The sequence below is a fragment of the Lasiodiplodia theobromae genome (genome assembly GCF_012971845.1).
Source record: "Lasiodiplodia theobromae strain AM2As chromosome Unknown scaffold_14, whole genome shotgun sequence".
Lineage (NCBI taxonomy): Eukaryota > Fungi > Ascomycota > Dothideomycetes > Botryosphaeriales > Botryosphaeriaceae > Lasiodiplodia > Lasiodiplodia theobromae.
In genome coordinates, this window is record NW_023336344.1 from 752,223 (window position 1) to 779,964 (window position 27,742).

Sequence of the window (27,742 nt, forward strand, 5' to 3'; positions counted from 1 at the left end):
TTCTCGTCTCCTCCCCTCAGACGGTTTCTCTCTCACCTACCTACATCTTTTTCGTCCCGCATCTCCTCTCCATCCACTGATTCATCTCCCCGCTCCCGGTACCGTGACGCGACATCATGTCTAAACCCACATTACCTTTCTTTACCCCGCGTGCCCGCAGCAGATGCAGCCGACGATTTTCGTGGGCAGGATAGATGCATGTTCAGGCCCGCTACTACATGTTCTAGTTTCTGCCTTGCTCCCTGCCCTGCCCCCTCACTTCTTCGCCGGGCTTTCTTCTCCGTTATCTATCCATGTGGCTGCAGTGATCGACTTACATGCGGTCAGCGTCGCACAGCAGCCGCAGCCGTACTTGTCTTTTCCACGCCGCCACTTACCACCACCACGACCGGCTGACACCGCCTCCCGTTCGCCCGTCCACCCGCGCACGGCCGATGTCTTAGATGTTGTAGTAGCCGCATGTACTCTGACTAGCCGGCCTTTTTCAGTCTGCTCAGTCCATGTCGTGCATGTACCCTTTGTCTGGTCTCAGTCACATACTGCGAGGGGGCTGGGGGGGTTTTAGACATGGACGCTGGGCTAGCCCTCAGCCATGACCGCCTTACTGATTGTTTGTTTGTCGTACGATGGAGGTATATTGTGGCGCAAGACTGGTCACGTGGGATGTATAACGTAGAGCGGGGAATAAGGCAATAACGGATAGTTGGGTATTCCGAAAAAAACAGCTACACAGAATGACTTCTCTCTACCTGCCGCCCTGCTTACTCACCCAGATCCTCTCGACATCGTACGTCCGTAGCACCGCGGTGCCTCTCTCCACCACGCCATGTGTGATCAAGAGCCAAATCCCCTCAAAGCCCCCTCCACCAAAACGTCTTCTCCACCGCAAACTCTCCCTTCAACGGCGTACTCGCGCTGCTATCGCCGACCAACACATCGTACACGCCCTCCTCAACCACCCAAGCGTCCCTCAACTCATCCCAGAATGCCGCTGCGTACTTCTTCTGCAGCTCGACGCGCACCTTCGCCGTCTCGCCCGGCTGCAGCACATCCGTCTTCGCGAAGCCCTTCAGCTCCTTCGGCGGGCGGTTGATGGACGGCGCGCGCGGACTGACGTAGACCTGGACGACCTGCCTGCCGGGCACGGCGCCGGTGTTGCGGACGGATGCGGTGACGGTGATAGTCGCCGCCTCGTCTTTGCCACCGGCCTCGCTGACGTCCACGTCGCCCTCGAAGTTAAACGCCGTATACGACAGCCCATGGCCGAACGGGAACAACACCTCCCTCCCCACCTTCTCGTAGAACCGATACCCGACATACACATCCTCCCCATACAGCGCGCGGCCCCTCTCCGACCTGAAATTCAGGTACGCCGGGTTATCCTCGTTGCGCCGCGGGAAGCTGAGCGGCAGCTTCGCGGAAGGGTTGGCGCCGTCGGTCCCGAAGAGCACGTCGGCGATGGCGTTGCCCGTCTCGTTGCCGCCGTACCACGCGTGGAGGAGGGCAGGGACGGCGTCGATCCAGGGCGTCATGTCGACGGGGGTGCCGGACTGCATGACGACGGCGGTGCCGGTGGGGTTGGCGGCGGCGACGGCGGCGATGAGGGCGTTGGTGTGGCCTGGGAGCGACATGTGGCGGCGGTCGTAGCCTTCGGATTCCCAGTCGCCCTGGTGGGCGGGGTTAGCTGGGAGGGGGAGGGGGAACGGGGGGTTGAGGGGGTGGAGGAGAAGACTTACGTTCAACCCGGCGATGATGACGACCTGATCCACCTCCTTCGCCAGCTTCACAGCTTTGTCGATCTCATCCTGGGGCTCGGTGACCCTCGTCCCGCCGACCCTGACGCCGCCGCCCGCCATGACCGTCGCGCCGGGCGTCTTCATGTTGCTCGTCGTGCTCGAGCCGAACTGCAGATACACATCGTACGTCTTGCCCCCCTCGAGCCGCATCGTGCCCTTCTCCTCGACCGTGCCGGACCCGAAAAACGTATCCCCCTGCCGCTGGTTCTCCGTATTATCCACCACCAGCACGCCGCCCACAAACAGCCTCGCCGTCCCGCACACGCTCACGCCAAACACGTACTCGCCCCCATCCTCAACCGTCAACGTGCCTTCCAAATCCATCCAGAACGTGTCGCTCGTTATCGCCGCGTTCGTGTAGTCCGACAACAGGATGTCCGACCCCTCGACGCGCACCTCGTCGACGGCCTGCCGCCCGGCTTCCGTCGGCGGCTCCGTGAAGAACTTGGCCAGCAACCCGGGCTTGCCGTCCGTCTTCGTCTTCGTCAGGTGGCTCAGCACGGGGAGGCTGCGGTAGCCTTCCGCTCCCAGCGCGTACTTGACGTCGTCCTTTTGCGCGCGGATGCCGTCGTACGGCGTGACGGCGTAGTACGGCCGCAAGTTCGCCGACCCGCCGCCCGCGTACGCCGCGATCTTGGCGTTGGGGCCGATGACGGCGAGGGAGCGGTCTTTCTTGAAGGGGAGGATGTTGCCGTCGTTCTTCATGAGGACGATGGCGTCGCGGGCGACGTTGCGGAGCGTGGCGGAGGTCTCGGGCGAGTCGATGGACTTTTCTGGTGCGTTTTCTGGGATGTTGAGGGCGTCGACGGCGTTGACGAGGCCGAGGACCTTGCGGACGCGCTCGTCGATGGTCTGGTCTGAGACTTTGCGCACGCTGTGGGCGATGAGGGTTTGCTTGCCGCGCACGCGGGGCGGGCCGGGCATCTCCAGGTCCAGCCCGGCGTTGATGGAGTCGGCGGAGGTGTAGGTGCCGAACCTGTGTGTGTTGGAGAGCGGTTAGCCAGCCGGTCAAGAGCCTGTTCGCTCGAAGTCAGTTGGGGATAGGGAGGTCGCCCATACCAGTCACTCATAACCAACCCATCAAACCCCCACTCATCCCGCAGTATCCCCTGCAGTATCTCCCGATTATCACTCATATGCACCCCATTGACGCGGTTATACGCCGTCATATACGCCAGCGGCGGCGCATCCCTCTGCGCAATCTGAAACGGCATGAGGTATATCTCCCTCAACGCGCGCGGCGTCACAATCGCATCCACCGCCTGCCTCTCATGCTCCTGATCATTGCACACAAAGTGCTTGATCGTCGCCGCCACCCCCGTGCTCTGGATCCCCTGCACCGTCGCCGCGCTCATCGCCCCCGCCAGGTACGGGTCCTCGCTGAACGACTCGAAGCCGCGCCCGCCCAGCGGCGAGCGCTGCATGTTCGTGGTGGGCCCGAGGATCACGTGCGCGCCTTTGGCGATGGCTTCCTTGCCCATGAGTGCGCCGCCGGAGCGGATGAGAGACGTGTCCCAGGTTGCGGCGAGGGCCGTGCCGCAGGGGAAGCAGGCCGCCGGCACGCCGTTGAAGAAGCGCGTGCCGCGCACGCCGTTGGGGCCGTCGGAGGTGCGGATGGAGGGGATGCCCAGGCGGGGGATGGGCTTGGTGTGCCAGAAGTCGATGCCTGGGGGTGTGTTAGTTGGTGTCGTAGTAGAATGGAAAGGAGATAAACAGATGTTGTTGTGGTACGTACCGGACAGGAGCTCGACCTTCTCGTTCAAGTCGAGCTTGGAGAGGGCGTCTTCGATGTCTATTGGAGCCATGATGGAGTGGTTTGTTTTCTTCTTTCTTTTTCAATTCTTCAATCAAGTAAAGTAGAATTGAGCCCCGCGCAGCAGGACGTGGTGAGAACTGAGTGAACGATCTCCCTCAATTGAGGGGCATTTTTCAGGCGGACGAGCTGGCATCTTTGTAGTCGTCGCGGAGCCGCGTGTAACAGGAGCACGTGGGGGAGCAAACAGCAAATCTCGTGCTTCCATCCCTGTGCAGCAACGGACCCAGGCGCCCCGAGCCACCTGGGTACGGGTCATTGTCGGGAGAATGGATGACGTGTGGTGGGGGTTGTTGCAATTCGACGCTCTCGTTGGAGGCGGCGACGATAAGCGGACAATCACAGGAATCACGGCCCTTGATCCCGCAAATTCTCCGGTGATGAGCCGCGGATCGATGCCGGCTGTTGATCACTGCGCCGTAAACTTGGAATCTCTTGGTGGAAACACCTCCATACGAATCACTCCGTTCTCGTTGTCGTTCATGTGCTACTGCATACGCGGCCGCGTGTCTCATGACCATTCGTCTTCCGGGGCAGTGGAGATGCGAGACGAGTGAAACTATCTTGGGTTGGAGTTTGTACCGTTTCCGGTATGCGGCAACGCAATCTGTGTGGGTCGTCAGCCATGGAACACGAACATGACCAGCGAAGTTTTGCCGCCATCTTCACTATCGCATCCACCTACCTTACTGAAAACCTTTTTGGAATTTATATCACGAGCTATCTTTTTTGGAATAGTCGCTTCTGGCCACCAACGAATCTTCATATTTGAGGACGTGCAGGTGACGTTAGTAAGGCAGCATCGTGGGGAACCAACGCATACTGAAGGTAAATTATAAAATGCTCTCAAGTAGGTCAACTCGCCGCTTCAATTACACTCATAGTGAGATGAATGAACTACGTACATTCTATGCTACAGAAGGGTCGAAGAACTGCCAGACTGGTTCGCTGATGGTGAGGTTGACATCTATAGCCGAAGTACTATGACGCGCTGACATGTCGGTGCCGGTTGGAGCTGCTCGCTGGGAGCATTGCTCCTCAGTCGCCAAAAAGAAGGCTAGGCCGTCCAAAAGCGATATTTGCGTGAACGGTGGCGACACCAAAGCCGGAGGAATTGGAACGCCGTGTGCATCAACATCGAAGTCCGCGCCAGCGTACATGCCGAACTTGCACCACTGGGTAACGATGAAACTTCCAAGCCCATTCACGATGGCAGGCTTGATCCGGCGCTTATCCGGCTGCGCCGCGACCCAGCGGAGATCCTGGTCCACGTCCTGCGGCACCACTGAGCGGGTCAAGTCGTGGATGATCTTTGCGACTTTCCACAGCGGCCCCTTGGCAATCACGTCGTGGGGCAGTGTCGTGAAGGTCGTGACGACGGCGTTGGGGAAATAGCGCGGTGGAAGGTCGAGCCGGTCCGAGTTGCGGAGGTTGACAGATGTAAGGAAGCCGCGAGGTATGTCTGACGTGTCGTCGGATGATGGTAGCCCTTGGGACCGGCGCAACCGGAGACGCGCTTGATACACGCGCTGGAAGATGTGCGCTGAGAGCGCGTCAAAGGTAGACACCCACCCGCGTCCGTCCGGATCCGTTGCCGAGTTTTTCAGCATCTCTAGCTCAAAGCTAGAAAAGCGTAGTACGCGCCCGACCACCGGGGGCTGAGAAGAAGCTGAAGGGGCTGCATGGGCGGTCACGGCTTCAGTGCCTGCAGTTTTTCCGCCGTGACTAGGAGCTAAAGTGTACAATCCAGGTTGGAAATTGACCATCTTCTGACGCTCTTCCTGCATCATGTCGCTTAACTCCGAAAGGTACGATCGAATGTGTGGTGGGTGAGCAAGCGCGGCAACAGCGGCTTCGGGCTCCAAACCAGCCTTCGCCTCAGCACCACGGAGCCCACGATAGAGCTCAGCCAAGTCGCGTATCAGTTGGAAGAAGCCCTCAGCATCGCACACTATGTGGTGAATGGACAAGCCGAGCGTGACAGAGCCACACGCAAACCGTGTGTGCTGGATAGAAAAGATGGGGTTGCGGCAAACAGCTTCCAGGGTAGGAACAAAGGGTGGCAGGAGCGCGTTGCCGGAATCCGGGAGGGCGGGCATCATAATGCGACCCGTACCCGCGTCCTCCGACTCGTCTAGCCGAGCTCTACAACTCGCTTCGAGCAGCTCGATTCCGGTATCCAAGTGGGCGATCTCAGGCGTTCCATCCGAGGGATTGAACTGAAGACGTCCTGTCAGGTGCGGATAATAGTCGAGAAGCAGTTCCATCGCACGTGCTAAGCGGTCGACGTCGATGAGCTCGCTATGGTTATCATCCGCAATAGAACTTGAGGCAGGCTGCTTGTAGGCGTAGACCACGGTGGTTGGGACAAACGGCGGGCCCAACTGATCAAGTGGGCCCAGCATCACTGGCGAATCGAGCACCGCAACTAATGCTTGGTGGGCTCGTTGTACAGTGCGCCTCGCGAAAACCTCGACCGTGGTTGCAGCAGCCGCGACATTGGGGGACATGGTGCTGAGAGCGTTGGAAGAGTCGATGGGTTCGATGGGTCGGTGAATGTGGAGGCGGAGGCTTGATTGTACGATGTCCAGGTGTGACCAACGCAGGCAAGAGCAAGGCTTTAAAGCCGCCAGCAGCCTCCCAATTCCGGGTTAGAGCAATGATGTTGTATGATTCATAGTTTGTAGGACCGAAGTTGCTGAGCCCAGAACCGTGCATCGGCGCTGGGTAATCCGCATACCGAATTGAGATAACTCCATCACCTATTGATGCCCTATTAGCTCCACGAAAAAGTAAGACCCAAAAGTCAGCCTTCTCCTGCGCTTGATACTTGAGCATCTAGTGCTCTCAGCAAACTTCTTCATCCGAATTAATAGAACGTTCGTCCGAGATCATCAAGATCCACTTCGGACGAAACAATTTCTTCACAGTGGTTCGGACGAACCAATTTTTCGCAGTGGCAAAGCTTCATTTAAAATTACGAATTAGCGTGGTTAGCCTCTACTACTCGTCTGTTATTGGCTGTAATAAAGTTTATTTGTCGCAATTGGTGATGATCATGAAACGCGTGCGAATTGCTGGCGGCGAGTGAGAGGGAGGGTGCGAGTCCTGATCCTCTGCCAATGACTAAGCTATCTACGCACTATCCACAGCACACCTCTCTCACCAGCTTGCCGCTGGAAGCTTGTGATCCTTGGGGTAGTATTAAGCCTGTCTTTCTTTGCCTGCGTGGCACCGTAAGTCGCGCTTTACCGTGCCTTGCTGACGCGCCGTGAGTCGCTTGTTCGTATTATTTCTGATCGTTTAGAACGAATATATGTCACTACCTAAGTTATTCTTCACCTGCTATTCGCACTCGCGTTCGAGCGCCGCTTCAACTACTTGCTAAGCCCCAAGCTCTTCTTTTGCGAGGCCGCTTCTCAACTCCAACGAATCACTCATTTGAAGGCATCACAACCTGCATATGAAGTGCTAATAGCGCAACTTAGTCGGGAACCGGTGCATACGGGAGGTAGTTCTACTATCTTGTAACGGCGAACAAAGTGTTCTTTAGTATTGTTTACATTTCTAGAGTGAAGGCGATTGCCTAAAGTGAAGTCTTATCCAAGGTCACAATAGTGAGTTGTCAAGATGAAAGCTATTGTTTAAGGCTACAATAGTGAGTTGTTTGGAGCATTCGATAAAACCTCGTCCTCGCCCAGGTACAAGGCCCTTTTCCTTGCGTTTCCGTCAGCTCAAGACCGTCCTTGTCCTACTTCCACCGAAGCTTTAGCCTTTTTCCCGCCGACTTTACACATCAAAATGACTATCAGAGCCGTGCGCGAGTACCTGAGCCAGCCCAACCCAGTCATCGACAACCGAATCGACAAGGCCTCCTCCGTCTCAAACGAAGATATGGAGGACTGGCCTGAAGTTCCCAAAGCCACAAAGCTGAGGATCACGTCTGCCTACATCGAGGATTCCATCGGTTGGCTCTTGGACGCAAAATTGGATCTCCCGGATGACAATGCCGAACTAGCCGACACGGCGAAGATAGCTTTCGATGAACGCAGCTTTGAGCATACCTTCACCAGGGGCCCTGCAGCTCTCGTTGCTAACCTGCTCGTCATCATGGGAAAGGCCCTGGCGCATGTCCCAGAGTATCCCCAGCTGTGCCTTGTTTCGGGCTCTTCCGGAAAGAGTGACAATAAAATTGGCAAGCCCGATTGGGCGGTGGTCCCATCCACAACCCCCGCTCGCAAGATCCACACCAACAAGGCTCCTGGCGATACGAAGGGCACCAAGAAGGAGTACGAGCCCGACAAGCCACTCAGCCTGTGGGCCGAGAAATACTTTCGACAGATGTCTCATTACATGAAGGAACGGCGTACTAGGTATTCCTGGATTATTACGCCGAAGGAGATCATGATAATTCGGCGTCGAACCTCGCAGAAAACCAATGAGGTCATCCCCCAGGTAGCAAAGTTCTCCTGGGTTCCAAAGCGGAACCAAAAGATGCCAGTCGCCGTGGTGCTCTTCTTCATTGTGTTCGCCTCCGGCCTGAACAACGGCGTGCAGGCTACCTATGAAGACTTCGCGGTGGAGAACATGGTGGTACTCGAGAAGATCAAGGCTGCAGTGGAGCGCCTGTGATGGCAGACAACATCAGGTCCTGGGGGGGTTTTGGGGGTTTCTTGGTGGCGGGGCATAATTGACTTCATGAAAAGATTTGATTTTGGGGATGAGAACTTGGCCGGGCTACGAGAGATTTCCATATTCCAGTCAAAGGAGAGGGTAGACTTATAGGCCTACGGTTTTACATTTATAGAAAGGAAACCTCATGGCACGGAAATTACAGACACCCATAACTTGAGTAAAAAAAAAAAAAGATCTACACTATCCGTCAGCTGCAAAAGAGAACCGTACGTAAGAGAGGGTTCATTGCCTACAAGATGTTTGCGTTTTTAAGCCTATTTTAGTTACGTAGCGTCTCTATACGAAGTCGTGTATATAAAAACGCAACGTTGGATGTCAGTCAGCGCGAAGACAAAACATCTGACTCACAATTCAAAGCCTGACAGAGGAGAAGGAAATATCACCCGTCGGTCTCGTCACGGTTTTACGATGGAGGCAGGCTACGGTAAAGCTCCTAGGGATTCTGAAGACTGTATGAGCTATGATATGCCGAGCACCCTTCAACGATAGTCCTCCAAGCTTGAGTTCCTGCGTAGAGTCGAGAACCTGCCATATCCGGCGGAGGGAGTTACCTGGAAGAGTAAGGCCGCCTTCGGCACGCGGCACTGCGCCCATAGATCGTCGTGGAAGCGTCTCGCCTCCTCTGCACGGCTGTACGCTTGCTCGAATGTCGGCAGTTTGGCCCAGGCCCACACCGTATGCTCCCCTGTTCCTCTCTCCTTGTCCGCCCTGATAGAATTGATCTTGTGCGCGAGCCTCTTCTTCGTGTCTTCGATGAGATCAACATACTTCTTTAAGATATCCAGTGAAGCATCGTTTTTCGCCATCATAGCCCCTTCTAGAGCCCGAATGCAGGCTTCCATTGCGTGGCTTTCGAGTAGAATCTCATAGCAGTGCTCTGCGAACTCGTAGCGTAGGTTCATAACAGTATCGTCGGCAAGATCCCTTCCGGGAGTAGAGTAGAGGTAGAAACGGACCGCGTCTTCGTAGAGGTCGTTGGATGGTGGTTGGGCCGTATCCATGTATTCCTGCTCATCCTCAACTAAGTATCGAGCGGCATTTACCTTTATCTGCAGGATTTGCTTAATGAGCTCTTCGTTGGAAAGGGATTGGTTGTCGAAAGGAGCTGCTGCCTGCGTAAGAACCTTAATAGCTTCCTCATAGTCGCCACCACCGGCAAGGTGATCAGCAAGCGGAAGAGCTAAGAGGGGCTCAGGAGACGTGCAGACGTCGAGAATAGATCTAGCAAGTTCCTCTGCTGGACTTTCAACAAGGCCTAGAAGGCGAACTAGACAGATCTGCGGCATTGGTTCGTCACCGCCATTGCGTAAGTTTTCAATGAGGCTGGTAGCCTCCTCGTAAGCCTATAATTAACAGTGTTAGATCTAATATCCTTAGTTTCTAATATTGTAATATACCTTAGCCCATTGGACCTCGTCGAATATCTCCGCCACACCATAATCATCTGTACGTTTGCAGTTGTCCCACTTAGAGTCCTCAACGTCTTCCTTAAGAACTGCATGGCAGAAGTTGACTAGCAGTACCTGATTCTCTTGGATGATGATGTTCTTTGAATTGATGTGGCGGTGAGTGACGCCACCGTTGTGAAGCATGTCAAGTATCTCAGTAACCTTCCATTTGAAGGTATCGCGCGCTTCATGTGAGAGGCTCCAGATGACATCTTCGAGGGTTCTCCCGTCGTGTTTTCCTAGGATAATAGAATCCGGTACGTGTCCAACTCCGTAATAGACCGGGATGTGGCTACTAAGAGTAGATATGTCTGCCATTCGCTCATAGGCGCGCTTCTCCTTCATGAATGCTTCATTTGTGTGGAACTGGAATAATTAGTGAGTACAAAGCAAAGTGGTTAAGATAAGCTAGTGGAGGGTTTTACCAGCTTGAATAGATAAGTGCGGCCACTGTCCATGTCGGTAACGTTCCGCATTTTTGCCGAGCTTCCTTGAGCAAAGACATCATCGTAGCGCAAGTTCGAGCTGACCATTTCCGGGGGGGTTGGGCGGTCCATTACGGCAGGGCGAGGGTTGCGGTCGAGCGCAGCAAGCGGAATGTTGGAATGTCTGACAGCGAAAGAGGACAGAGGTTTTTGTACCCAGGTAAGGGCCCGTGCGCAAGGCAGCAGGCGGGCAGAAGTGACTGAGGGCAAAAGTCAACTATTGTAGCCATTCATGACGTCATGTCTACCAAGAAACTCTGAACCCTTAGAACGACCTATCAGTTCGGGTCAGGTAGCTGTTCTTCATCACGGATAAAGGTAGTTGCTTTTGACCTGAAAGTCTGGGGCTTGCTCTCCGGTTGGCTTGCGGTTGCGGGATGGAACTGAGCTAACGACGGTTCGGCTCCCATTTTCAATGGGTGCTGCTCGATTTCAATCTGCGACCTTGTGGGAGTCGGAGCATTGCTTGGCTCATTCTACAGTTCTTTTGCGCGGAGTAATTCCTGGTGCTCTTGCCGATATAAAAGAAGCTATCGTCTGCGAGTGATGTGGCTTGCAATCCGATTCGCCACTTCGAAGCCGAGGCGGGGAAACTTGTCCCTGACAATGGATACATGCAATCAAATGGCTGGAAGCAACAGACTGCGTTGGTAAGGTTTCTTTTCAAACGGTCGACTGGAGCTGGTTTCCGAATAGGCAATTTGTACAGGCTCCTGATGGTGAGCTTGATAGCTTCCAAAAGCTGGGCCAGTTCGGTAGCCGGTGGTAACAACCCGGAAGTTTCGTCCGACGCCTTTGGTGTAACTTTACTCGGCTCGGACTCTGGTATAGAACCAGATTCAGATGAAGATTCCCACGGAGAATCATGTCCCTTGCCGTATGGAGTATCGTTCGAGGGCGATAAGTCGGGGGATTCTTCATCGGAATCTGATTCTGAAAAGGCTTCAAAGGGCTTCCTCTCACCACAGACGATCTGGCGTGCTGAATTTAAAATATGTCAGCATGTCGTAGTTCAGAAAAATATTTGAGATGCGTTCCCGTACCGTCCTCAACCTGCGTATGATTAGCCTTGTCGGGCGCCTTTGTGTACTTTATTTAGGGTGCTTACGTGTCTCTGAAGGGTATCTACAATGCTGATAACCTGAAGGAATACCCTCATGTATCAGTCGGCATGCTGAAAGCTGGGGTCGGAGGTGTATACCTGGTCTTTGTAGAAGGTAGCTTCTCTGAGGCGGTAATCCAGAGACAGTTTGTAGGTTCGACCAGCATGGCTAGCACCCAAATTTCCGCTCCATATTCTGTACTTATCACGTTTGTCTAGTAAGGCGAGCTTAAAGCTCTCTAAGCACTGTTCTGAGTTTGTTGCAGCCTTGCATAGCTGTTGGAAATGTCTCAATACAGAGCGCATGGCTCTGCGAGATCAGTTGCGCCATCAATTTGGTTGAGACACACGATCAGCTCCGAGAGGCCAAAATATTAATGCAGTAAAGGATAGTTGCAATGGTGAAGTCGTCTCTAATGCTGCTGACGGCGCGGGAGAGATGACACCGTTATGACCGCGTGATGCGACACGAATATGTAAGCACCCCGCCTTTCGCTTAAGGCTCAGCCGCCCAAGGCTGAGAATCATCTCTTGTGACAGCTTGACGCACAGTCAAGTCTTTCCGCGGGTTTCATCCCAAGGATGACAGGGAGAAGAGATGGAGGTCGCCGGTCTCGTTCTGGGTGCCGTTCCGCTGCTCCTAGCGGCTCTCAACCAGTATTCTCAAGGCGTGGGTGGCTGAAATGGTATTGCTGAGCACAAGGCTGACCTTTCTGTTGGTTCGATACGTTGCGTAGCATGACTAAATACCGCTTGACCTTCAGCGAAATCATCGTCAGTTTCCGCACAAGCGTATCCATTTACACCTACGACTGTGAGGACCTGCTTTCTCAGCGCCTCATGCTGTCAGATGACCAGTATCGTAACCTTATGGAAAAAAGGGAGAAATGGGATGACTCTGTGGTTGAGAAACTGGAATATGCACTTGGAAAGTCGACTTGTGACCTCTACAAACAGTTACTGCTCCATCTCAATCATAAGATGGGCAAGTTACACAAAAGATTGGAGCTCGGTCCAGATGGAAGCGTGAGAAAGTCCCCTGAATGTTAGCCAACACGGCTGATTTTATTGTAGGTCCCGTTCATCAAGGATGGTGTTATAAATGAGAAGGAGTGCAAGGAGTTTTTCCGGGGATGGAAACGCATCAAAGGCCTCTCTTTGGCTTCACGGATAGAGAAGTATAAGAAGCTGGTTGCTGAGATTGAGGCCGATATCAACAAGATCCATCAGCTCACTACAAGAGCCGTGGCCGCTGAAGATCGTTTTCGTCCACAAAAAACGAAGGATATTCCACAATACTGGCGGGACATGTGGCAGCATACGTCGGCTCTCTTCATCAACTTGAGCTCTTCATGGTCCGATAACTGCTCTGCACCACATACCCATCATGTCCAACTTATGGTGGGATTTCCCGGCACAGAAAAGAATGAAGAAGGAACTTCTGAGTTTCAACTCTCACTCGCCTTGCAAGGCCACCAGCAAGCTACCAGCTTACCATGGGAACATCGCACTGCAACCATACTCTCTGAAATGCATTCGTAAGTCTCATTACAAAGTTTTAACTCTTTTCAAGCTCCTAATTCCATATCAAGGACACTACGCGTGAATAAGCTCATAGGCGGAAAGAGGGCTGTTAGCTTTACCATAGAAAATACGGCACAGAAGAAACAGCCATGTTCCTCGAAGGCAGGGATATCCAACTTTTGCTCTGCTCTTATCACCTACACCGGGTGTTGTGTGGGCATCCTGAAACAACAGGATCGCATCTACCATGTACACGATGTCGAAGATGCGAAACCATCGAATCTGTCTCTCCTGCAAGACTTGATCGACAGAAAAGAAGTCCTCTGGCAACGCAAAAGATGTGACCTCGCCCTCGTTCTGGCCTACGCTGTCCTTCAATTGGAAAAGACGCCTTGGCTTCGCAGCAGTTGGGATCTTAAGGATATTCACTTCTGTGCATCTGGCACACATCATCATCTCTGGATTTCAAAATCGCTCTACCATGGATCCTCACCAACAATAAACGGAGAGAAAGTCAAGAAACAATCTATCATTAAGAATGACTCCCTATTCTCTTTGGGTGTGGCGTTGCTGGAGTTGGCCTGTGGCAGGCCCCTCTCCAGTTTTCAGACTGATGATGACCTGGACGCGAACGGGAACCAGCATGACCTCACCCGGTATTTCATTGCAAGTCGGCTCACCAAAAAGCTCCATGATGAGGATGGCCCCAATTTTGCTTCAGCCGTCTCAAACTGTATCGATCCAGTATCAGAAACCCGAGAGTTTGACTTGGCAAACGAAGGATTTCGCAAGAGGTATTTCAAAGACGTCATTCTCCCTCTCCAAGAGGATTACGACCAGTTGTTCAAGGGGAAAACATAGTGCAAAGGCAAAAGCACGCAAGAATGTTTAGGAAATTTCAGGCGTCTGCGAATTCATTGCGAGTCTCCTATTGTTCCCACATTTTTGTGCTGAATGAAGCAACACTTGCAGAATCCCCTCTTAGATATGGTGCATTGCTCTCGACATATAGAAATTTTGCTCTCCATCTTACGTGTTTAAATGAAACCGTTTTGTCTGGAAAAGCACTGCAAACTCAAATATCACTTCGGGTTGTCCTCTCGACCCTCTTCAGCCACTAGCCAGTCAAACGAAACCCAGCACGGATGGCTCTGGTAAACGAATGAGTTCTCTTCGTTTCACCTCGTAGTCTTCATCACCGCCCAAGAAACTTTATATTTTGAGGCCTTCGCCTCCCGTTCTTCCATCACGTCTATGGGTTTAGTATAGATAGAGAAATTGGGGGAGTTTGTGTGTAAGTTTTGAGGCCCTACGTTTTTCTTTTGTCTTCTGAGATTCCAAGTTGAGGGCACATACTTATCGACAACCTATTGTTACGGGGCCTCTATAAGCCCCCGGACGACGGTCGCCTGTATGTGGTACACTAGATTGTGCTAGATTCGGACTTTCGTGAAGACGGCGCTCACGGTTGGCGTCGGCATTGGGTCGGTAGAAAGAGCCTCATAGCATGTACGGTGACTTTTGAACAATTTTCTTCCTCCCCACCTCTCTCGCTCCCTTCTCGAAGACAAATCAGTGCAACAACCTTGAATAAGTGAGATTCTGCACGTGATGGCTCGTCAAGCCGCATCCTGTGAACTGAGATCGAATTGGTCGTATTGGGCCCCTACATTGTATGAGTGTCGTGGTCCGAGAGAGAACATTTGTTGGAAGCTGGCTACGGTGACGGCGGCGGCGGTGATGGTGATGGGGACCGGCAGGAGGGTGGCCGGCGCAAGCTAAAGACAGCGCGAGGTGGAGGTACACCCGGTGAAAGAGCTGACAAAGTGGTGCTCACGCAGGTATAAACCACGCAGCCTGCTTTCCCGACGAGCTGGATTACCTTACTAATTGGCCGTGCGGATTTTAGGGCGACACAGCAAGCCGCCAGCTCAGCATCGGGTCTTGCAGGAGGGATGACGGGAATGGGCCGGGAACGCCGCCTGGCGCGCTTTAGCTCCTGTCGTTTGGGGCAGGCGCCGCGTGTGGGTGTCGTTTTTGAAATGGCCACCGGGTGGTAAAGGTGCGGTGATGCGCAAGCAGCGCGTTGCCGCCTGCTAGAGGATCAAACGTCCTGCCGCCGCCGCTTCGAGAATCTGGATCATGCGCGCTGCGCAAGCCCACTCGCAGCAGTGGGCGTCGTGGGCCAATCATGGCTGTGAGCTGCAACCCCGCCCGACGTTGTCATTTGCTCTAGGCGCCGCAAATATCGGTGTACAGAGGGGACTGACGTGACTTCGACATCTAAGAATGTCCGCTAAGAGGCGAGACGAGCCGAGTCAGCGGGCGCGTCGCCGGTACATCATCATCTGCTCCAGATTTGTCGTGACCTGCTCTTTTGGAGGGTCCTGCGGGGGCGGCTGTAAACGTGTGGCGCCTCACAGTCGATATGCACGGTGGAGTGCCGATGTGGGCAGGGCTGGGATAATGCGTCTTTTTGGCTGAGCCTTCGCTGACACCCCTCCCTCATCAACCCGACGCTCACCGGCAATCTGCATGAGAGCCAGGGTCTAGCCGCGCACTGCAGCCCCAGGCTTCACCAGATCCTTCCGCGACCCAGATGCGGGATACCACAGCTTTCGTCGGCGCAGATTCACAACTGAAGATTATTAAAAACGGTACTCGACGGTGAAACTTATCAATAATCCGTAGCGAGAACTAGGTCGCCAGCGGCGGCATTACGGCCACCGATTCGGGACGCTGCGAGCTGACCAGCGACCCGGAAGGCGGCGAGAGGGCGAGGCTGAGAGATAGCAGGTCGCTTTCTACAAAAAAGACTTCCAGACAGGTTCTAGCAGGCCGGCTTTTTGCCATCTATCCCCCCGCCTCAGCGCGCCTCTCTATCGACGCGCCAATATTATCTAGAGAACCCGTGCCCACCTCTTCACAAGGGTAATGCAGATAATGGCCGTGCTTTGTATCGCATGCGGCAACGAGCTTCGACGATACGACCGGATGTGAATAAGCCTTGCCGATAGGCTGTTCCTCTTTTTCGACGCGAGCGCCGCCGGGTAGGGGTGCTGCTGCACGGGCAATCGCCATCGCCCCCAGCCAGCATGAACCCGGCTACCCTGCGCCCGCCGAGCAGCAGCGAGCCGACCAGTCTAAAAAGCATGATCCGGATAGGTTAATCTCGATAAAGTCAGTGACATAGAACGGCTCGCCTTCAGCGAAGAACCTCCAAACACGGCAGCGAGCGCTTCTATCAACTCAGCGTCACATGTAGTGGTCGCATCGTGGTGCAACTTTGTAGAAATGAATTATAAAGAAATAAAAGAAAACGTGACGTGAGAGTTACTGCAAGTTCTGTGATGGTATTGGGGTAGATGTGAGAGGGGTAGGTGGCTGGAAAGCGGACACTGATGCCGACAATCTGAGAGCGCGAGAGCAGCCGGAGGCAGCGGGCGCGGGAGGCGGTGATTGGCTCAAGCTCTGGGTAAGCGAGCGGAATTTCTGGTGCATGGGGGACCCCAGTTCTGTGACTGCATCGTCCTGACCAGCTGGTGGAAGGGTCAGATCCGGTGGTATGCTGCCCAAACGACGCACAGGCCCGAAAAGGATGTGCGGCTTGGCTAGCAAACACTCAGGGGCCGGCCAGCCAAGCCAGCGCTGTCGCACATGGGGCCAATCACAGAACATTAGGAAGAGATGCTAGATTGGCCCAAAAGTAAGGCGGGGTGAGATGTGCGACGTTTCAGGGATAGCCGGACGGGGATGACATCCTTGGCACAGCTGACAGCTCTGCCACTTCCTAAGCTTGCATATGACGTTTGAGACCATCTTCCAGGACATATTCATTATAAAGTCGCTGGCTGCACTCCCTAATTCCATCTCTCCCTTCATCAATCCAGGCCAGGCCTCTTTTTCACTCCGCCATTTGCTGCAAAACCGGAGCAGGCTCCTTTGACCTTGCATGGACCTTCCCGCTTGATCGACTGAACCGTTACAACACTGCATATCCTGGGTCGGAAAATAATCCGCATCGGTATGCTGACCACTCCCTGGGGGCTGACTTCGCTTACAAATACCATAAACAGTTACCATGGGTGCCGTTGCTATCATCACACTTATCTTAGCCGTGCCAACGGCTCTTGTCGCATTGTTTTCATTGTTCAAGAAAGCAAAAAGTACACAAAACAATACCAGTCAGTTCCATATTCACGTATGATGGCCCTCACGGAATACTCACATCCAAAGATCCCCCTGCCTCTGAGAGGGCCGCAGCTCAATACGCATACGAACTCACCTGCGTCTATGCCCCGAAAGCCTTCCTTGTGGTCTCCCTTTTTAGCTTCAACTATCAGAACGCCAATCCCACAGTTCAAGGTCGTAGTTCTACTTCTTCATCTCCTTCTCTGGTGGAGACTGAGGTCAACAATGTAGACGAACACGACATCGACAACAGCAACGAAGTAAGCAACAAGGGGATCGACGTCGGACTTCCGCGACATAGGCAAGATCTGCACGATTAGCGAGCCGGTGGCTGAAACTCATGGCGCCCGGGTAACTCCTTTCAATTTTCCACGCGCACCCATTACCATGAGCATACCTCGAGGTATCCAATTTGTTTTGCGCAGCAGGAGTATTGTTCGAGCGACAACAGCTGTATAGCCACTTCTAGTTTTCTCATGATAGGGATTTGGCCAGGGTTTTCTATGGGAATGGCAAAGGCGCAGAGAAGCGATGATATGGCGGCGTTTAGGGCATGGCGTGTGGAAGCGTCACCTTAGTGAACCGGTGTTGTACCAATCGATGTTGAAGTTCATACGAGCAAATGGAACCACGTCATTCGGCCCGGCCCGTGGAGAGCCATACACATGACTCAATTCTTGGTGAAGTACCTCAAATCCATGACTAGTCAATGCACCATGTTTGCAGACTGTCTACCCGAGTCCCGACCACAGCCACATAAGACCCCTGAAGGAGGTGATTCTTTCCTTCCATTGACTTGTTCTTGTTTGGCGGTCCGGCGAGCCCAGCTGCCAAAGCGTCTACGAATGCGTCTTGTCCGAGGTGGCGTTTGAAGTGCTCCAGGTGGTAGATGAACCCCGCAACCCCTCTCCGAGCGTAAATGACGCCGTCCTCCTCGGCGTACACGAACACCATCACCATGGGACTCTGCCCTTCGACAGCAGTATCCCTTAGGGGCTCGGTGGCGAGGATGGCTGCCCAGCTGTAAGTATCTTCTGGAACAGAAAAGCGGGCGAGCGCATCCTCGTCGGGTAGTGCTGGCGTGAAGCCGCTCAGTACGTATTTCCAATTCCCGTCTTCGTCGCTGATCATGCAAATATCGCAAAAGGGGTTCTGTAAGGGGAGCTTCATAGACAGCTTGATGCTGTACACTTGGGCCATCAATCCACGTTCTGTGACGGCGGCCGGAGGTGGGCTGTCCTTTTTGAGATCGGGTACTAATTTTCGATGAGCTTGAAGAAAGGATTTCGGCGCCCATCGAAGTCCAGGATGGGTCAACCTGGGCTCCGTCCAGAAGAGCAGGTCGCGGGGAACCTGGGTCATGGTGCTCCAAAACGCCTTCATCCTCGCATCCGGCTCTGCTTCCACAATCGGTCCCATATCCGCTCCGACCAGGCTCCCGAGGCACAATGCCTCATCGTGCTTGAAACTGGTTGACCGCGTGTGTAGTGCCGCGCAGGCCGTCGTGAGTTGCATGCGAGTGTCATGTGAACCATCCTGCACTGTCTTCCAGGGCTTCCACACACTTTCCACAACATATGCCATATCGACCGTAGAATTGGCTCCCAGAACGACGTTTCTGAAGTCGAAAACGCCATCCGCAAACTGAACAAAGAGCAGCTGTGCCAAACGACCTTCCTGCAGCGTCCAGAGCCGCGAGGCCCATGTGGAGAGGTAGACGCGATACGCAAGCTCCTCGACCGATCGACCCTCTCGTTCAACGCTTCTCAAGCCCGCATCCAGGACGAGTACTCTTTCGGCTTGGTGATAGATGTTCCGCATCTGCGTCAGAGCCATCTTTTTCGCCTTGCCTGGAATTGTCGGACAGCATAAAGTGTCCATCCAGAAGGGGACTCGGCGCCGGCTGTCCTCGTTGGCAAAGGTTTCTGCTACGAGCCTGTTGATCTCCTCCACCTGGCATCTCGGCATAGCGTTGCGTTGCGGGTTCCCGAGCCCGTCGGACCAGACGTGCGAAATGGCGACGTAGTCTGTCGTGGCGTCTCCCCGAAGAAGCGAGATACCACCCCCCTCATCATCCACATCAATCAAAGGAACCTTCCCATCAAGAATAATGGACTCCAGCTCTTCGACATCAACAGCCAGGAAGCCACACTCACGGTGACAGCTCTCCGTATGTACGGACCGGTACGAGCCCTTAACAATATTAAACGCCTCACACTTCGACGCCGAGCACCGCCCATGATCCTGCCCCGGCCCATCATCGCCGCCCTTCAACTGCGACGCAAAATACGCCGACCCCAAATCCAACAGCGCCGCGCTCAGCTTGATCCGCCGCCGACACCACCCCGCCTCGGCCATCTCGTAGCTGAGCACATCGTGCGCGCCGTCCCAGCCGGGCGGAAAAACATCCTCTTTGAACGTCGGCGCGGGCCAGAAGCCGACGGACTGCGTCCCTAGGTGCAGCCAGCCGCACGCCGATCGACCGAGCAGCCCGAGCGAGAGAAGAAGGTAGGGATCCAGCTTCTTGCCGAAGTAGATGACGAACATGTAGAGCGCGTGCGCGCGCGCGACGCAGCGGTCGAGGTGGGCGAGGCGCGTGTAGTACGAGCCGTTGGAGGCGCGGAGGAGGTGGGGCAGGGGGGTGCTGTTGATGTAGTGGGTTGTGCGCCGCCCGTCTTGGTCTGCTTCGGACACGACGAAGTCGGACGGCTTGAAGGCGTCGCCGAAGAAGGCGCGGAGGAGGCCGAAGAAGAGCCATTGCTGGAGGAAGGCTGCGGCTTCGGCGGAGGTTCGTTTTCCTGGCTGGTCCAGATGGGTCCAGGTTTGTTGGTTGAAGAGCTCCGCTTCGCTCCAGCCGATGCGGGCTGGGTAGGTGAGGAAGTCGGAGTTGTCGTATTCAGCAGTGCAGTAGTAGCGCACTCGAGGTGTTGGCCGTGCTGGGTCTTTTGGGATGGGAATGTGGTCCATTGTCGAGAAGTAGGCTTCACGCGGTTGGCTGGCGGGATGAAGGTGTTGTTGTGACTTGCAAGGCTGAGAGGTGTGGCTGGATGGAACGTTAGGTAAGCAGCTCAGCCACATCACTAAGCTACAATCAGGATAGAACAAAGCATGGAATAAAGCATGGCATACAAAGCCACTGTCGGTCAGTGCTCAGTGCTCAGGTTCAATAATGTTCACGGCGAACACTGACGTACAGGGCTTGGCGCGTCATTAGATCTTCATAATGCTGTTACCTTTTTAATTCGGGATTCTCAGCAAGCTGAGAATAGCTAGTGCTCAACTTAATGTTGGTCCGATGATCGCTATCAGTTGAAGTAGATGATGGATTGGAAAGTGGGACAAAAGAATAGCTAGACGACTAAAATTACTCTTTTTGGTACCTTCCCGGTGTCCAGGTCTAAATTGGCGAAATTAGGACAGATCCCGACTCTTTGGTAGGCTTGATCTTTTTCGTCTAAACACCGTAAGAGGATTCCCATATAACGACACATTGTGTTGTGAGCTTCAAAAAGCTTTAGAACGTAGAGCGAAGGCTCTAGGTCTTGTGGCCGGCAATCTAGAATGGCATTGTTGATGATCACGCCTCTGTGATATTCGGCATTCCAAAATGCAGTATTGCCTTTCTCAAAGGCCCGAATCTTTGCAGGAATCAGACACCCTTCAAGACAAAGCGACCCATTCTTTATTGCACCATAATCATCTTGATCGACTGGTGAGCAACGTGCCTCAAGAAGCTCGCTCTCCTGCCAGAACCCCGTGGATTCTTCAAACAACAGCTGGCGCTGACGGGTGCGGCCATGCACACGACGAAAATGCTGCTCTCGCACGACATTCTCGACATCTGCACGCACCCGGAGTACGTCGAACCGCTGCACGAGGAGGGGTGGAAGAAGACGGCGCTGTACAAGATGAAGCTGATGGACAGCTTCCTGAAGGAGTCGCAGCGCGTGAACCCCATCACAGTCGGTATACTACCCCCCTTCCCCACCCCCCGCTGCAGCACCCCTCTATCCCCCTCCCGTCCAACTGCCGCTAAAACCGAACCCCCCTATCTCCCCAGCCTCCATCGCCCGCAGAGTCAAAAAGCCAATCCGCCTCTCCGACGGCACCCTCCTCCCTCGCGGCGCCGCCGTCTTCCCCTCCCCCGACGTCTTCGACGGCCGTCGCTTCTTCGCGCGGCGCCAGCTGCCCGGCCAGGAGAACGCGTGGCAGCTGGTGACGACGAGCGCCGACCACCTCGACTTCGGCCACGGCGCGCACGCCTGCCCTGGCCGCTTCTTCGCGGCTAATGAGGCCAAGGTCGCGTTTGCGTTTTTGCTCATCTGCTATGATTGGCGGTTTCCGGCCGGCGTGGGCGAGAGGCCGCGCAATGTCGAGTTTGATGATCAGGTCGCCATCAATCCGCTCGCGAAGGTCGACTTTAGGAGGACGGGGGAGACGCTGCTGGTGGAGTGATGGGGCTGAGGGATATGGTGTGCTGTCTGGCAGGGTTGTCATTTGATAATTTATGCCAAAGAGCTGTGGGGTTTCGCCGGTATTCTTGGACATAGGCTAATCCTGAAAGCTGGGAAGCCGCCCTTCAGCAATATTTGGTCACTTTAGAGCAGATTTTCACTCCTGCAGATGGCAGTGATATGATTGTATATGCAGAAAAACTCATTCCAGACGCCATCAATGTAAAGACAGTACAACAGAAGCAGCAACAACATCCCCTATACGCCAAGCCTATCCATCCTCGTCTTCGCCTTCCAATCATCCAGATATGTACAGCCGGTCGGCAGGCGGAGAGTGGAGAATTCTTTGATAAGAATTCATTTCGGATCGCTCTTCGGGGCTAGACGAATTCCCTCATCCTGCATCCTCCTATCGTCCGGCCCATGAAGCTCATGTAGATACTCGTCGAACTGACCAGAAACCTTGATGGACTCCTGAAGATGTCTGAAGTTGAGCTTGTTGCCTTCGAAAAGTGCAAGCTGTCTTGCTGTCGTGATGGCGTTGCGTATCTGCCGGCCATTCATATGCTTCGCGGCGAGTGTTTCCATGTTTTTATATATGTCCATCGCTTCGATAGGCTCATCAAGCTCTTCGAGACGCTTTATGAACGTATACCAGATGTGTTTCCGCTGCTCCCCATTGAGTGAATCGTAATGCAGCGCGAGCTGAATCCGTGATTTGAAGGCCTCATCGAATGTCCCCACCCGATTACTCGTCAGGATGAGAATGCCATCGTAGTACTCGAGCGTTCGTAAAAACACCGAGACTAAAGCGTTTCGTGGGAGGTCGGAGAGAGATCGTTGTTCCAAAAACACATCAGCTTCGTCCAGAAGAACCACGCAGTCCCAGAGCTTGCCAAGGAAGAACACATTCTCCAGATATTCTTCGACCTTACGAGGCTCCGTTCCGATATCTCCACAGGTCACCCGATATAGCGGTTTCTCTGCCAAATCGGCAACACTCTCCGCTGTCAGGGTTTTGCCGGTTCCTGGTCCACCATGTAGTAGGATTACCAAGCCGTTGCCTTTACCAGGAACAATGTCGGTTGCCTTGTCCCTTTCTATCTTGTTGAGAACAAGAGCTTTAACTATTTTCTTGTTCTCTTCCGCAATTGCCAGATTGTCAAATGATCTCTTATCCCATTCGACTTCGAAAATGTTGTCCACTTGGAGGTCCACTTTGGCATAATAAGTTAGTAAGAAACTAGACTATTTCCGCGGCGAACTCTCTTACCCCATTTTTTGTCCTGCATGTTGAAGCCGGTGATATTTTCAGGAACTAGGTATGGAAATTCGGCCGACGGAAGATCACTCTGAAGCATCAGATCTTCGTCCAACTCGTCGGGTTCCGCAATGCTGGGATTCCAAACATCGCCTTTCAGGACCGGTGCCCCCTGTTGGGAGCGTTTCCAGGTGATTGAATCTACCAAGAACCTCGCTCGATCCTGGCTGGCATCAGCAATCATGTTGGAAAGCTCTGATCAACAAAAACCTACGTATGCGAAATCTCCTCGCATATTGAGACCACTGTAGGTAACGTAAATTGGTTTGCGGAGCTTCCAAAACGTCTCGCCTCTGCGACGAAGCTTTCGGTCAATTTCCGGTTCCGCGTAACCGAGAGGGTAGAAGGGAAGGGATGAAATATCCACAGGACCGTTCTTGAGATCCTTCTCCGTGAGAGATAGGGTATTGTTCGCCTGGTGAAATTTGCCATCGAATGTCCAGCTTTGACAATTTAGATCCCAACCCGAAGGGGAAGTGCATAGAAGCTTCGTTTGTTTCAGTCCTCTGATCCTAGGAGCTATCTGGGAGACGATGACAGTCCCTGGTTTGAAAAGATAGAAGATCGTGTTCCTGCTGATTTTCTTCTGGGAGAGAAGTTCTCTTGCGTGCCCGTGATTTCTCTTGAATCCGGTTCTGAGGAATTTGAGTAGTAGCATTGTCTCGCTCCGATCATCTTCTATTCTCGAAATCAACCCCTCTTCAAATAGATCCTGGAAATGGAAATAGAGAAGGTCGATATTGACCAATCTTTGGCTTATCCGTTTGGCATTAGAGCTATCCTCTTCCACTATTCTGTCATCTTCATCATCATCGTCACCATTTTGGAGGAGATGGCGGTGATTATTATCGACGTGTCCCGCCTGAGCCAGTGTGATGCCGGGCCACTGACCTGCTTTATGGGCTAGCAGGTTGGGGCCCATCCGCTCTCTAGTCTTCGCATCAACGTTCCTTTGAAAGTCGGCATGCTCCTTTAGCTCGCTGTACGCCTCCAGAAGAGCTTCAAAAGCCTTTGAAAGACTACTTGAAACAATCTGCATCGAAACATTTGATGGTGTTGGAGTTGGCCAGTTCTGAATGTGCTGGGTGAAGATGTCTGGGCGTCGCAAGTTCTTGAATTCTTGAAACACAATGAATGGGACCTTTCCAAGCTGTAGCTGACGAAGGAATGCTTTGAGGTCGAATATTCGCTTCTTTCCTCCTAGAAAGACCTGACGGTCTTGTGTTTGGAGCCAATAAGGCTGATCTTCGTACCAGCGGGTGGATCTATCCTCATAAACCTCGTAGATTGTGACCCAATTCAGCTGCAAGTATGGTTCGATCATAGCTTTCAACTGTTGGTTTTCCGCTTCCAGGATAAAGAATTTGGAACAGAGCTCTTGGAACCGAATTTGAGTGTGCTGGCAAGATTCGCATGATACCTCTGCAATTGAGCCTGACGAATGTGATGGATTGATCCTCCTCCGCTTAGATGTGTGGGAGATATTTCTCGAGTCCAACCAGGATGGTTGGGTTTGTGCTTGAGGAAGTTGCGCATCTCTTCCATATGCATCGCTCACGGCATCGAACACGCCAATACAGCTAGTGTCAAATGCATTCTCTGAGTCATGCTCTTCACTCACTTTCTCTACGGAAGAAGTTGGTGAGGACGAATTGCTTTGACCGGGCGGGGATGTCTGAAGATGAACCTGAATTAGCATGATCGCTTGGCTTTTCGAAGTGTGATATGTCCTACACAGTTCTTTTGGTTCTGGTTAAGGCGCCCGCTGGCTTCTGCTGGAGTAGGCAAAATGTGCGTTGTCATCGACTGGCCTGAGAGTCCGTTATTGGTAAGCGCAATGACCACAATTTGTGAGACGCTACAGAAGTACTTACATTTCTTCGACATATCTGTGGATATAAGTTTAGGTCCCAGCGGCTGCTGTTCGTTTTGCGGTTCATCATGGCCAGAATCGCTCCGTCGAGAAGCGAAATACTGCATAGTCGTGTCGTGCTGAGTCATGAGTTGCTGCTGTTGCTGTTGCTGTTGCTGCTGTAGGGCTTGCCGTAGAGCCTGCTGTTGAGCCTGATCTTGAGCCTTCTGTTGTTCCTGCATTGCACTATGTCCAAAGGGCGCGTAGAAACTTGGCAGAATGCTTTCTTGGAACTTCAGTGGGCCCCCCCGTATGGTAGCCATTGGTTGCGACGCCATTTCCTGGCCGTACGGAAAACCCATCGTCCCATTCTGCCGTTGCTGGTCGTGTGTCACTGTCTGGCGTTGTAAGTCACTCAGAGGAAACATTTGGCCTATCGAGCCTTTTGTAAATTTGTGGCTAAGTTTAGCACTTGAAGTCTTTTCAACAAGGTAGGGTTGAGAGCGTACCGCGGAGATATTCTAAATTGTACTTATTGTCCGTGGAAGCTCGCACCTTGCCATCAGCTGGAGCACTTTGAGAGCAGAGCTACAGAGCATCTAATTAGTGGATTGATATGTAACGCGAGGGATTACGTACAATCTGGGTGAGGCGGTGGTAATTATGCTCTTCTCCCAGTGTGTCATCTCTCATGATTGTTGGGTCCATGCTTTCCATACTTCAGGTTAATTGGTATTTCAGAAGCAGGAGGTCGGTTTGTAACAGAAGTAAACTCCAAGTTCTTTAAAGATGATCTTTTTTTCTGAAGTAGCGGCTGGGTTGACAACGATTAGTCTTGGCTGTCGTGGAGAAAGCTAAAAGGTTGGCTATTTATCGCCGAAGGTTCGTTGGTCTTACTCTTATAGAGTTTTATTCAGTGTAAAGGCCAGAAGTTACATAACAGATTCGAGTGCGTCTTGGAGCTAATATGCAGTGAGATTTTAGAATATGTCGATCTTTTCGCCAATGTTTGGTCAATATTCCTTGTACATACATGCACAAGCGCCTCGCTGACAATCGTGGAAGCCGGTTTCAGCTGAGGCGGTCGCCAATAATCTCTTGCCACCTGGCCGTCGTCGTCCCCATAGTCCCTGCTCTGTCCTTGCTGTTGACCTTTTTATCCCGAATTCGACCTCTCTTACTTTATTCAAAATTTTCACAGCCTGCGGTCTTTCGTGTAACCCGACATAAAATCATCAAGGATAAAAAAGAAAATGCATCATAGTCTGACATTTGAACATCTTGGCACGGTTGGAGACAGCTCAGTGCCTATCGAGAGTTACACGACTTTCAGGTTACAAGGCATTCCATCAACATGCACAAAAAACACAGTCGAAATATTGCTCCGAGAGGCTCTGCAACTTGACCGAGAGGTAACAATACAGATCAAATCTCTTGCCATCAGCTCATATAACAAAGATGAGGCTGTTGCCACCCTAACCTTTAACAATACACCCTCAGCACTGTCGAATGCGTCCTCTTTCACGAAATTCGAGTTTACATTGCCGAACATCCAGGATTCATTCGAATTACTCTTGGATACACATTTCTATGGGTTTACCACTCTCCATTGCCCCGAGACAAGCGCATGGAAATTTGAGTACGTGTAAAAAGTCTCATCGGAGTAAGACTTTGCTAACGACCCGATCAGTCTCATCGCTCTCTCTGGTCTCGCAGGGCACGCTTTCGGCTCTTTCAAAAAAACAGGATCCCAGGAAATGTGGCTGCGCGATATTCTACCTAAGAGATTCAACGATGCAAGAATTCTGATATATGGCTATGATACAAGGCTACAGAAAGGCGATTCCGTAAAGAATATCCACGATATCGGCGATAGTTTCCGTCATGGAATCAGCACGATAAGATCACAGGAAACTGTGACCAGACCGTTAGTGATCCTTGGCCATAGTATTGGTGGCATCGTTATCAAAGAGGTAGATGCCTTCACGCTCTTCTTTTTACTTTTTCTACTAACCTGAATACAGGCAATGATCAAAATGCCAAAGGGTGACGAACAAGATCAGTCGACATTTGACTCCATAGCTGGATTACTCTTCTTTGGAGTACCGAATCAAGGCATGGAAATCAAGTCATTGGTTACTATGGTGGGGGACAATCGTACTAGATTTCTACTCGAGACTCTTGCTCCCTCTTCTCGATGGACGCAGGATCAGAGCGAAAGATTCCGAGAAATCTGTCCTGAGGACATTAGAATTGCGACCTTCTATGAGACAAAGGAGTCCCCAACTGTTATTGAGGTAATTATCATAGCCCATTACTCATATTAGTCTGCTTCACTAATTTGTTCAACAGTCAGAGCCTGGCCGGTGGCGCAGGGCCGGACCAAGCACTCTCCTCGTCGATCGAAGCTCTGCAGTATACGGCGGAAGCAGCCCTGGCTGGGAATTCGCAATCGATCGAACCCATTCAGAACTTGTTAAGTTTGGGCACCCGTATGATCCAGACTACAACAATGTTCTACGTTGCTTGACAACGATCTCTAGGAACTTGCAGCAGTTTCTCATCAAGCGAATCTCCTGGAATGGGGCCTTGGACCAGGAAAAGTCCGGGTCAATATCACTGAAGCAACCATATACAGTCATCTCGCCCCCCTGTCAAATACAATGGTCGCCCCAGAACCCCCAGAGCCTCCGGTCAATCTCTTTAGGTAATGCTTCCGAGAAACGAGACATTCCCCAGCGACAAAGAGCATACAATGTGGTAGATGGACAAGTTCTGTCTCAACCGGACCCAAAGCGCCAGAAATTGCCTTCAGAATCCCGCTTTCGCGCTTATACCTGTCACGATTTCCAGAAGATTGGTCCTCTGACAATGAAGATTCCCAAGAGACATCTTCAAAAGATCAACAAATGGCTGAGTCACGACGGGCAGCCGACACTGCGAGTCAACGATATGGAAAATAGTCAGCTTCGCGAGATGCTCCTCGGACTGAGCAAACACCTCGTACAAGAGGCTACTGAAGATGGTCTTGCCATACTATCACATCGGTGCCACTACCCCG

At 52.7% G+C, this 27,742-nt stretch overlaps 7 protein-coding genes across 7 annotated transcripts; 2 read left to right on the forward strand and 5 right to left on the reverse strand.

Moving 5' to 3' along the window:
• Positions 1-851: 851 nt before the first annotated feature.
• On the reverse strand, positions 852-3,601 carry LTHEOB_5274 (Beta-glucosidase; the record flags this gene model as incomplete). The annotated part of the gene is made up of 4 exons (XM_035514401.1): positions 852-1,667; positions 1,737-2,772; positions 2,856-3,462; positions 3,532-3,601. The coding sequence occupies 4 exons, from the start codon at positions 3,599-3,601 to the stop codon at positions 852-854; spliced, it is 2,529 nt and encodes an 842-aa protein (XP_035374142.1).
• Positions 3,602-4,517: 916 nt separating this feature from the next.
• Positions 4,518-6,119, reverse strand: LTHEOB_5275 (uncharacterized protein; the record flags this gene model as incomplete). Its single annotated transcript, XM_035514402.1, has 1 exon — positions 4,518-6,119. The coding sequence occupies one exon, from the start codon at positions 6,117-6,119 to the stop codon at positions 4,518-4,520; it is 1,602 nt and encodes a 533-aa protein (XP_035374143.1).
• A 1,291-nt stretch (positions 6,120-7,410) lies between these two features.
• On the forward strand, positions 7,411-8,241 carry LTHEOB_5276 (uncharacterized protein; the record flags this gene model as incomplete). The annotated part of the gene is made up of 1 exon (XM_035514403.1): positions 7,411-8,241. The coding sequence occupies one exon, from the start codon at positions 7,411-7,413 to the stop codon at positions 8,239-8,241; it is 831 nt and encodes a 276-aa protein (XP_035374144.1).
• A 542-nt stretch (positions 8,242-8,783) lies between these two features.
• Positions 8,784-10,309, reverse strand: LTHEOB_5277 (Map kinase kinase kinase win1; the record flags this gene model as incomplete). Its single annotated transcript, XM_035514404.1, has 3 exons — positions 8,784-9,647; positions 9,702-10,118; positions 10,178-10,309. The coding sequence occupies 3 exons, from the start codon at positions 10,307-10,309 to the stop codon at positions 8,784-8,786; spliced, it is 1,413 nt and encodes a 470-aa protein (XP_035374145.1).
• A 7,447-nt stretch (positions 10,310-17,756) lies between these two features.
• LTHEOB_5278 (Het domain protein) lies at positions 17,757-20,021 on the reverse strand (the record flags this gene model as incomplete). The annotated part of the gene is made up of 1 exon (XM_035514405.1): positions 17,757-20,021. One exon carries the CDS (start codon positions 20,019-20,021, stop codon positions 17,757-17,759), a length of 2,265 nt encoding a protein of 754 aa, XP_035374146.1.
• An 845-nt stretch (positions 20,022-20,866) lies between these two features.
• Positions 20,867-21,509, forward strand: LTHEOB_5279 (Cytochrome p450; the record flags this gene model as incomplete). The annotated part of the gene is made up of 2 exons (XM_035514406.1): positions 20,867-21,020; positions 21,115-21,509. 2 exons carry the CDS (start codon positions 20,867-20,869, stop codon positions 21,507-21,509), a joined length of 549 nt encoding a protein of 182 aa, XP_035374147.1.
• Positions 21,510-21,865: 356 nt separating this feature from the next.
• LTHEOB_5280 (AAA family ATPAse) lies at positions 21,866-24,153 on the reverse strand (the record flags this gene model as incomplete). The annotated part of the gene is made up of 3 exons (XM_035514408.1): positions 21,866-22,725; positions 22,782-22,992; positions 23,044-24,153. The coding sequence occupies 3 exons, from the start codon at positions 24,151-24,153 to the stop codon at positions 21,866-21,868; spliced, it is 2,181 nt and encodes a 726-aa protein (XP_035374148.1).
• Between the last annotated feature and the right edge of the window lie 3,589 nt (positions 24,154-27,742).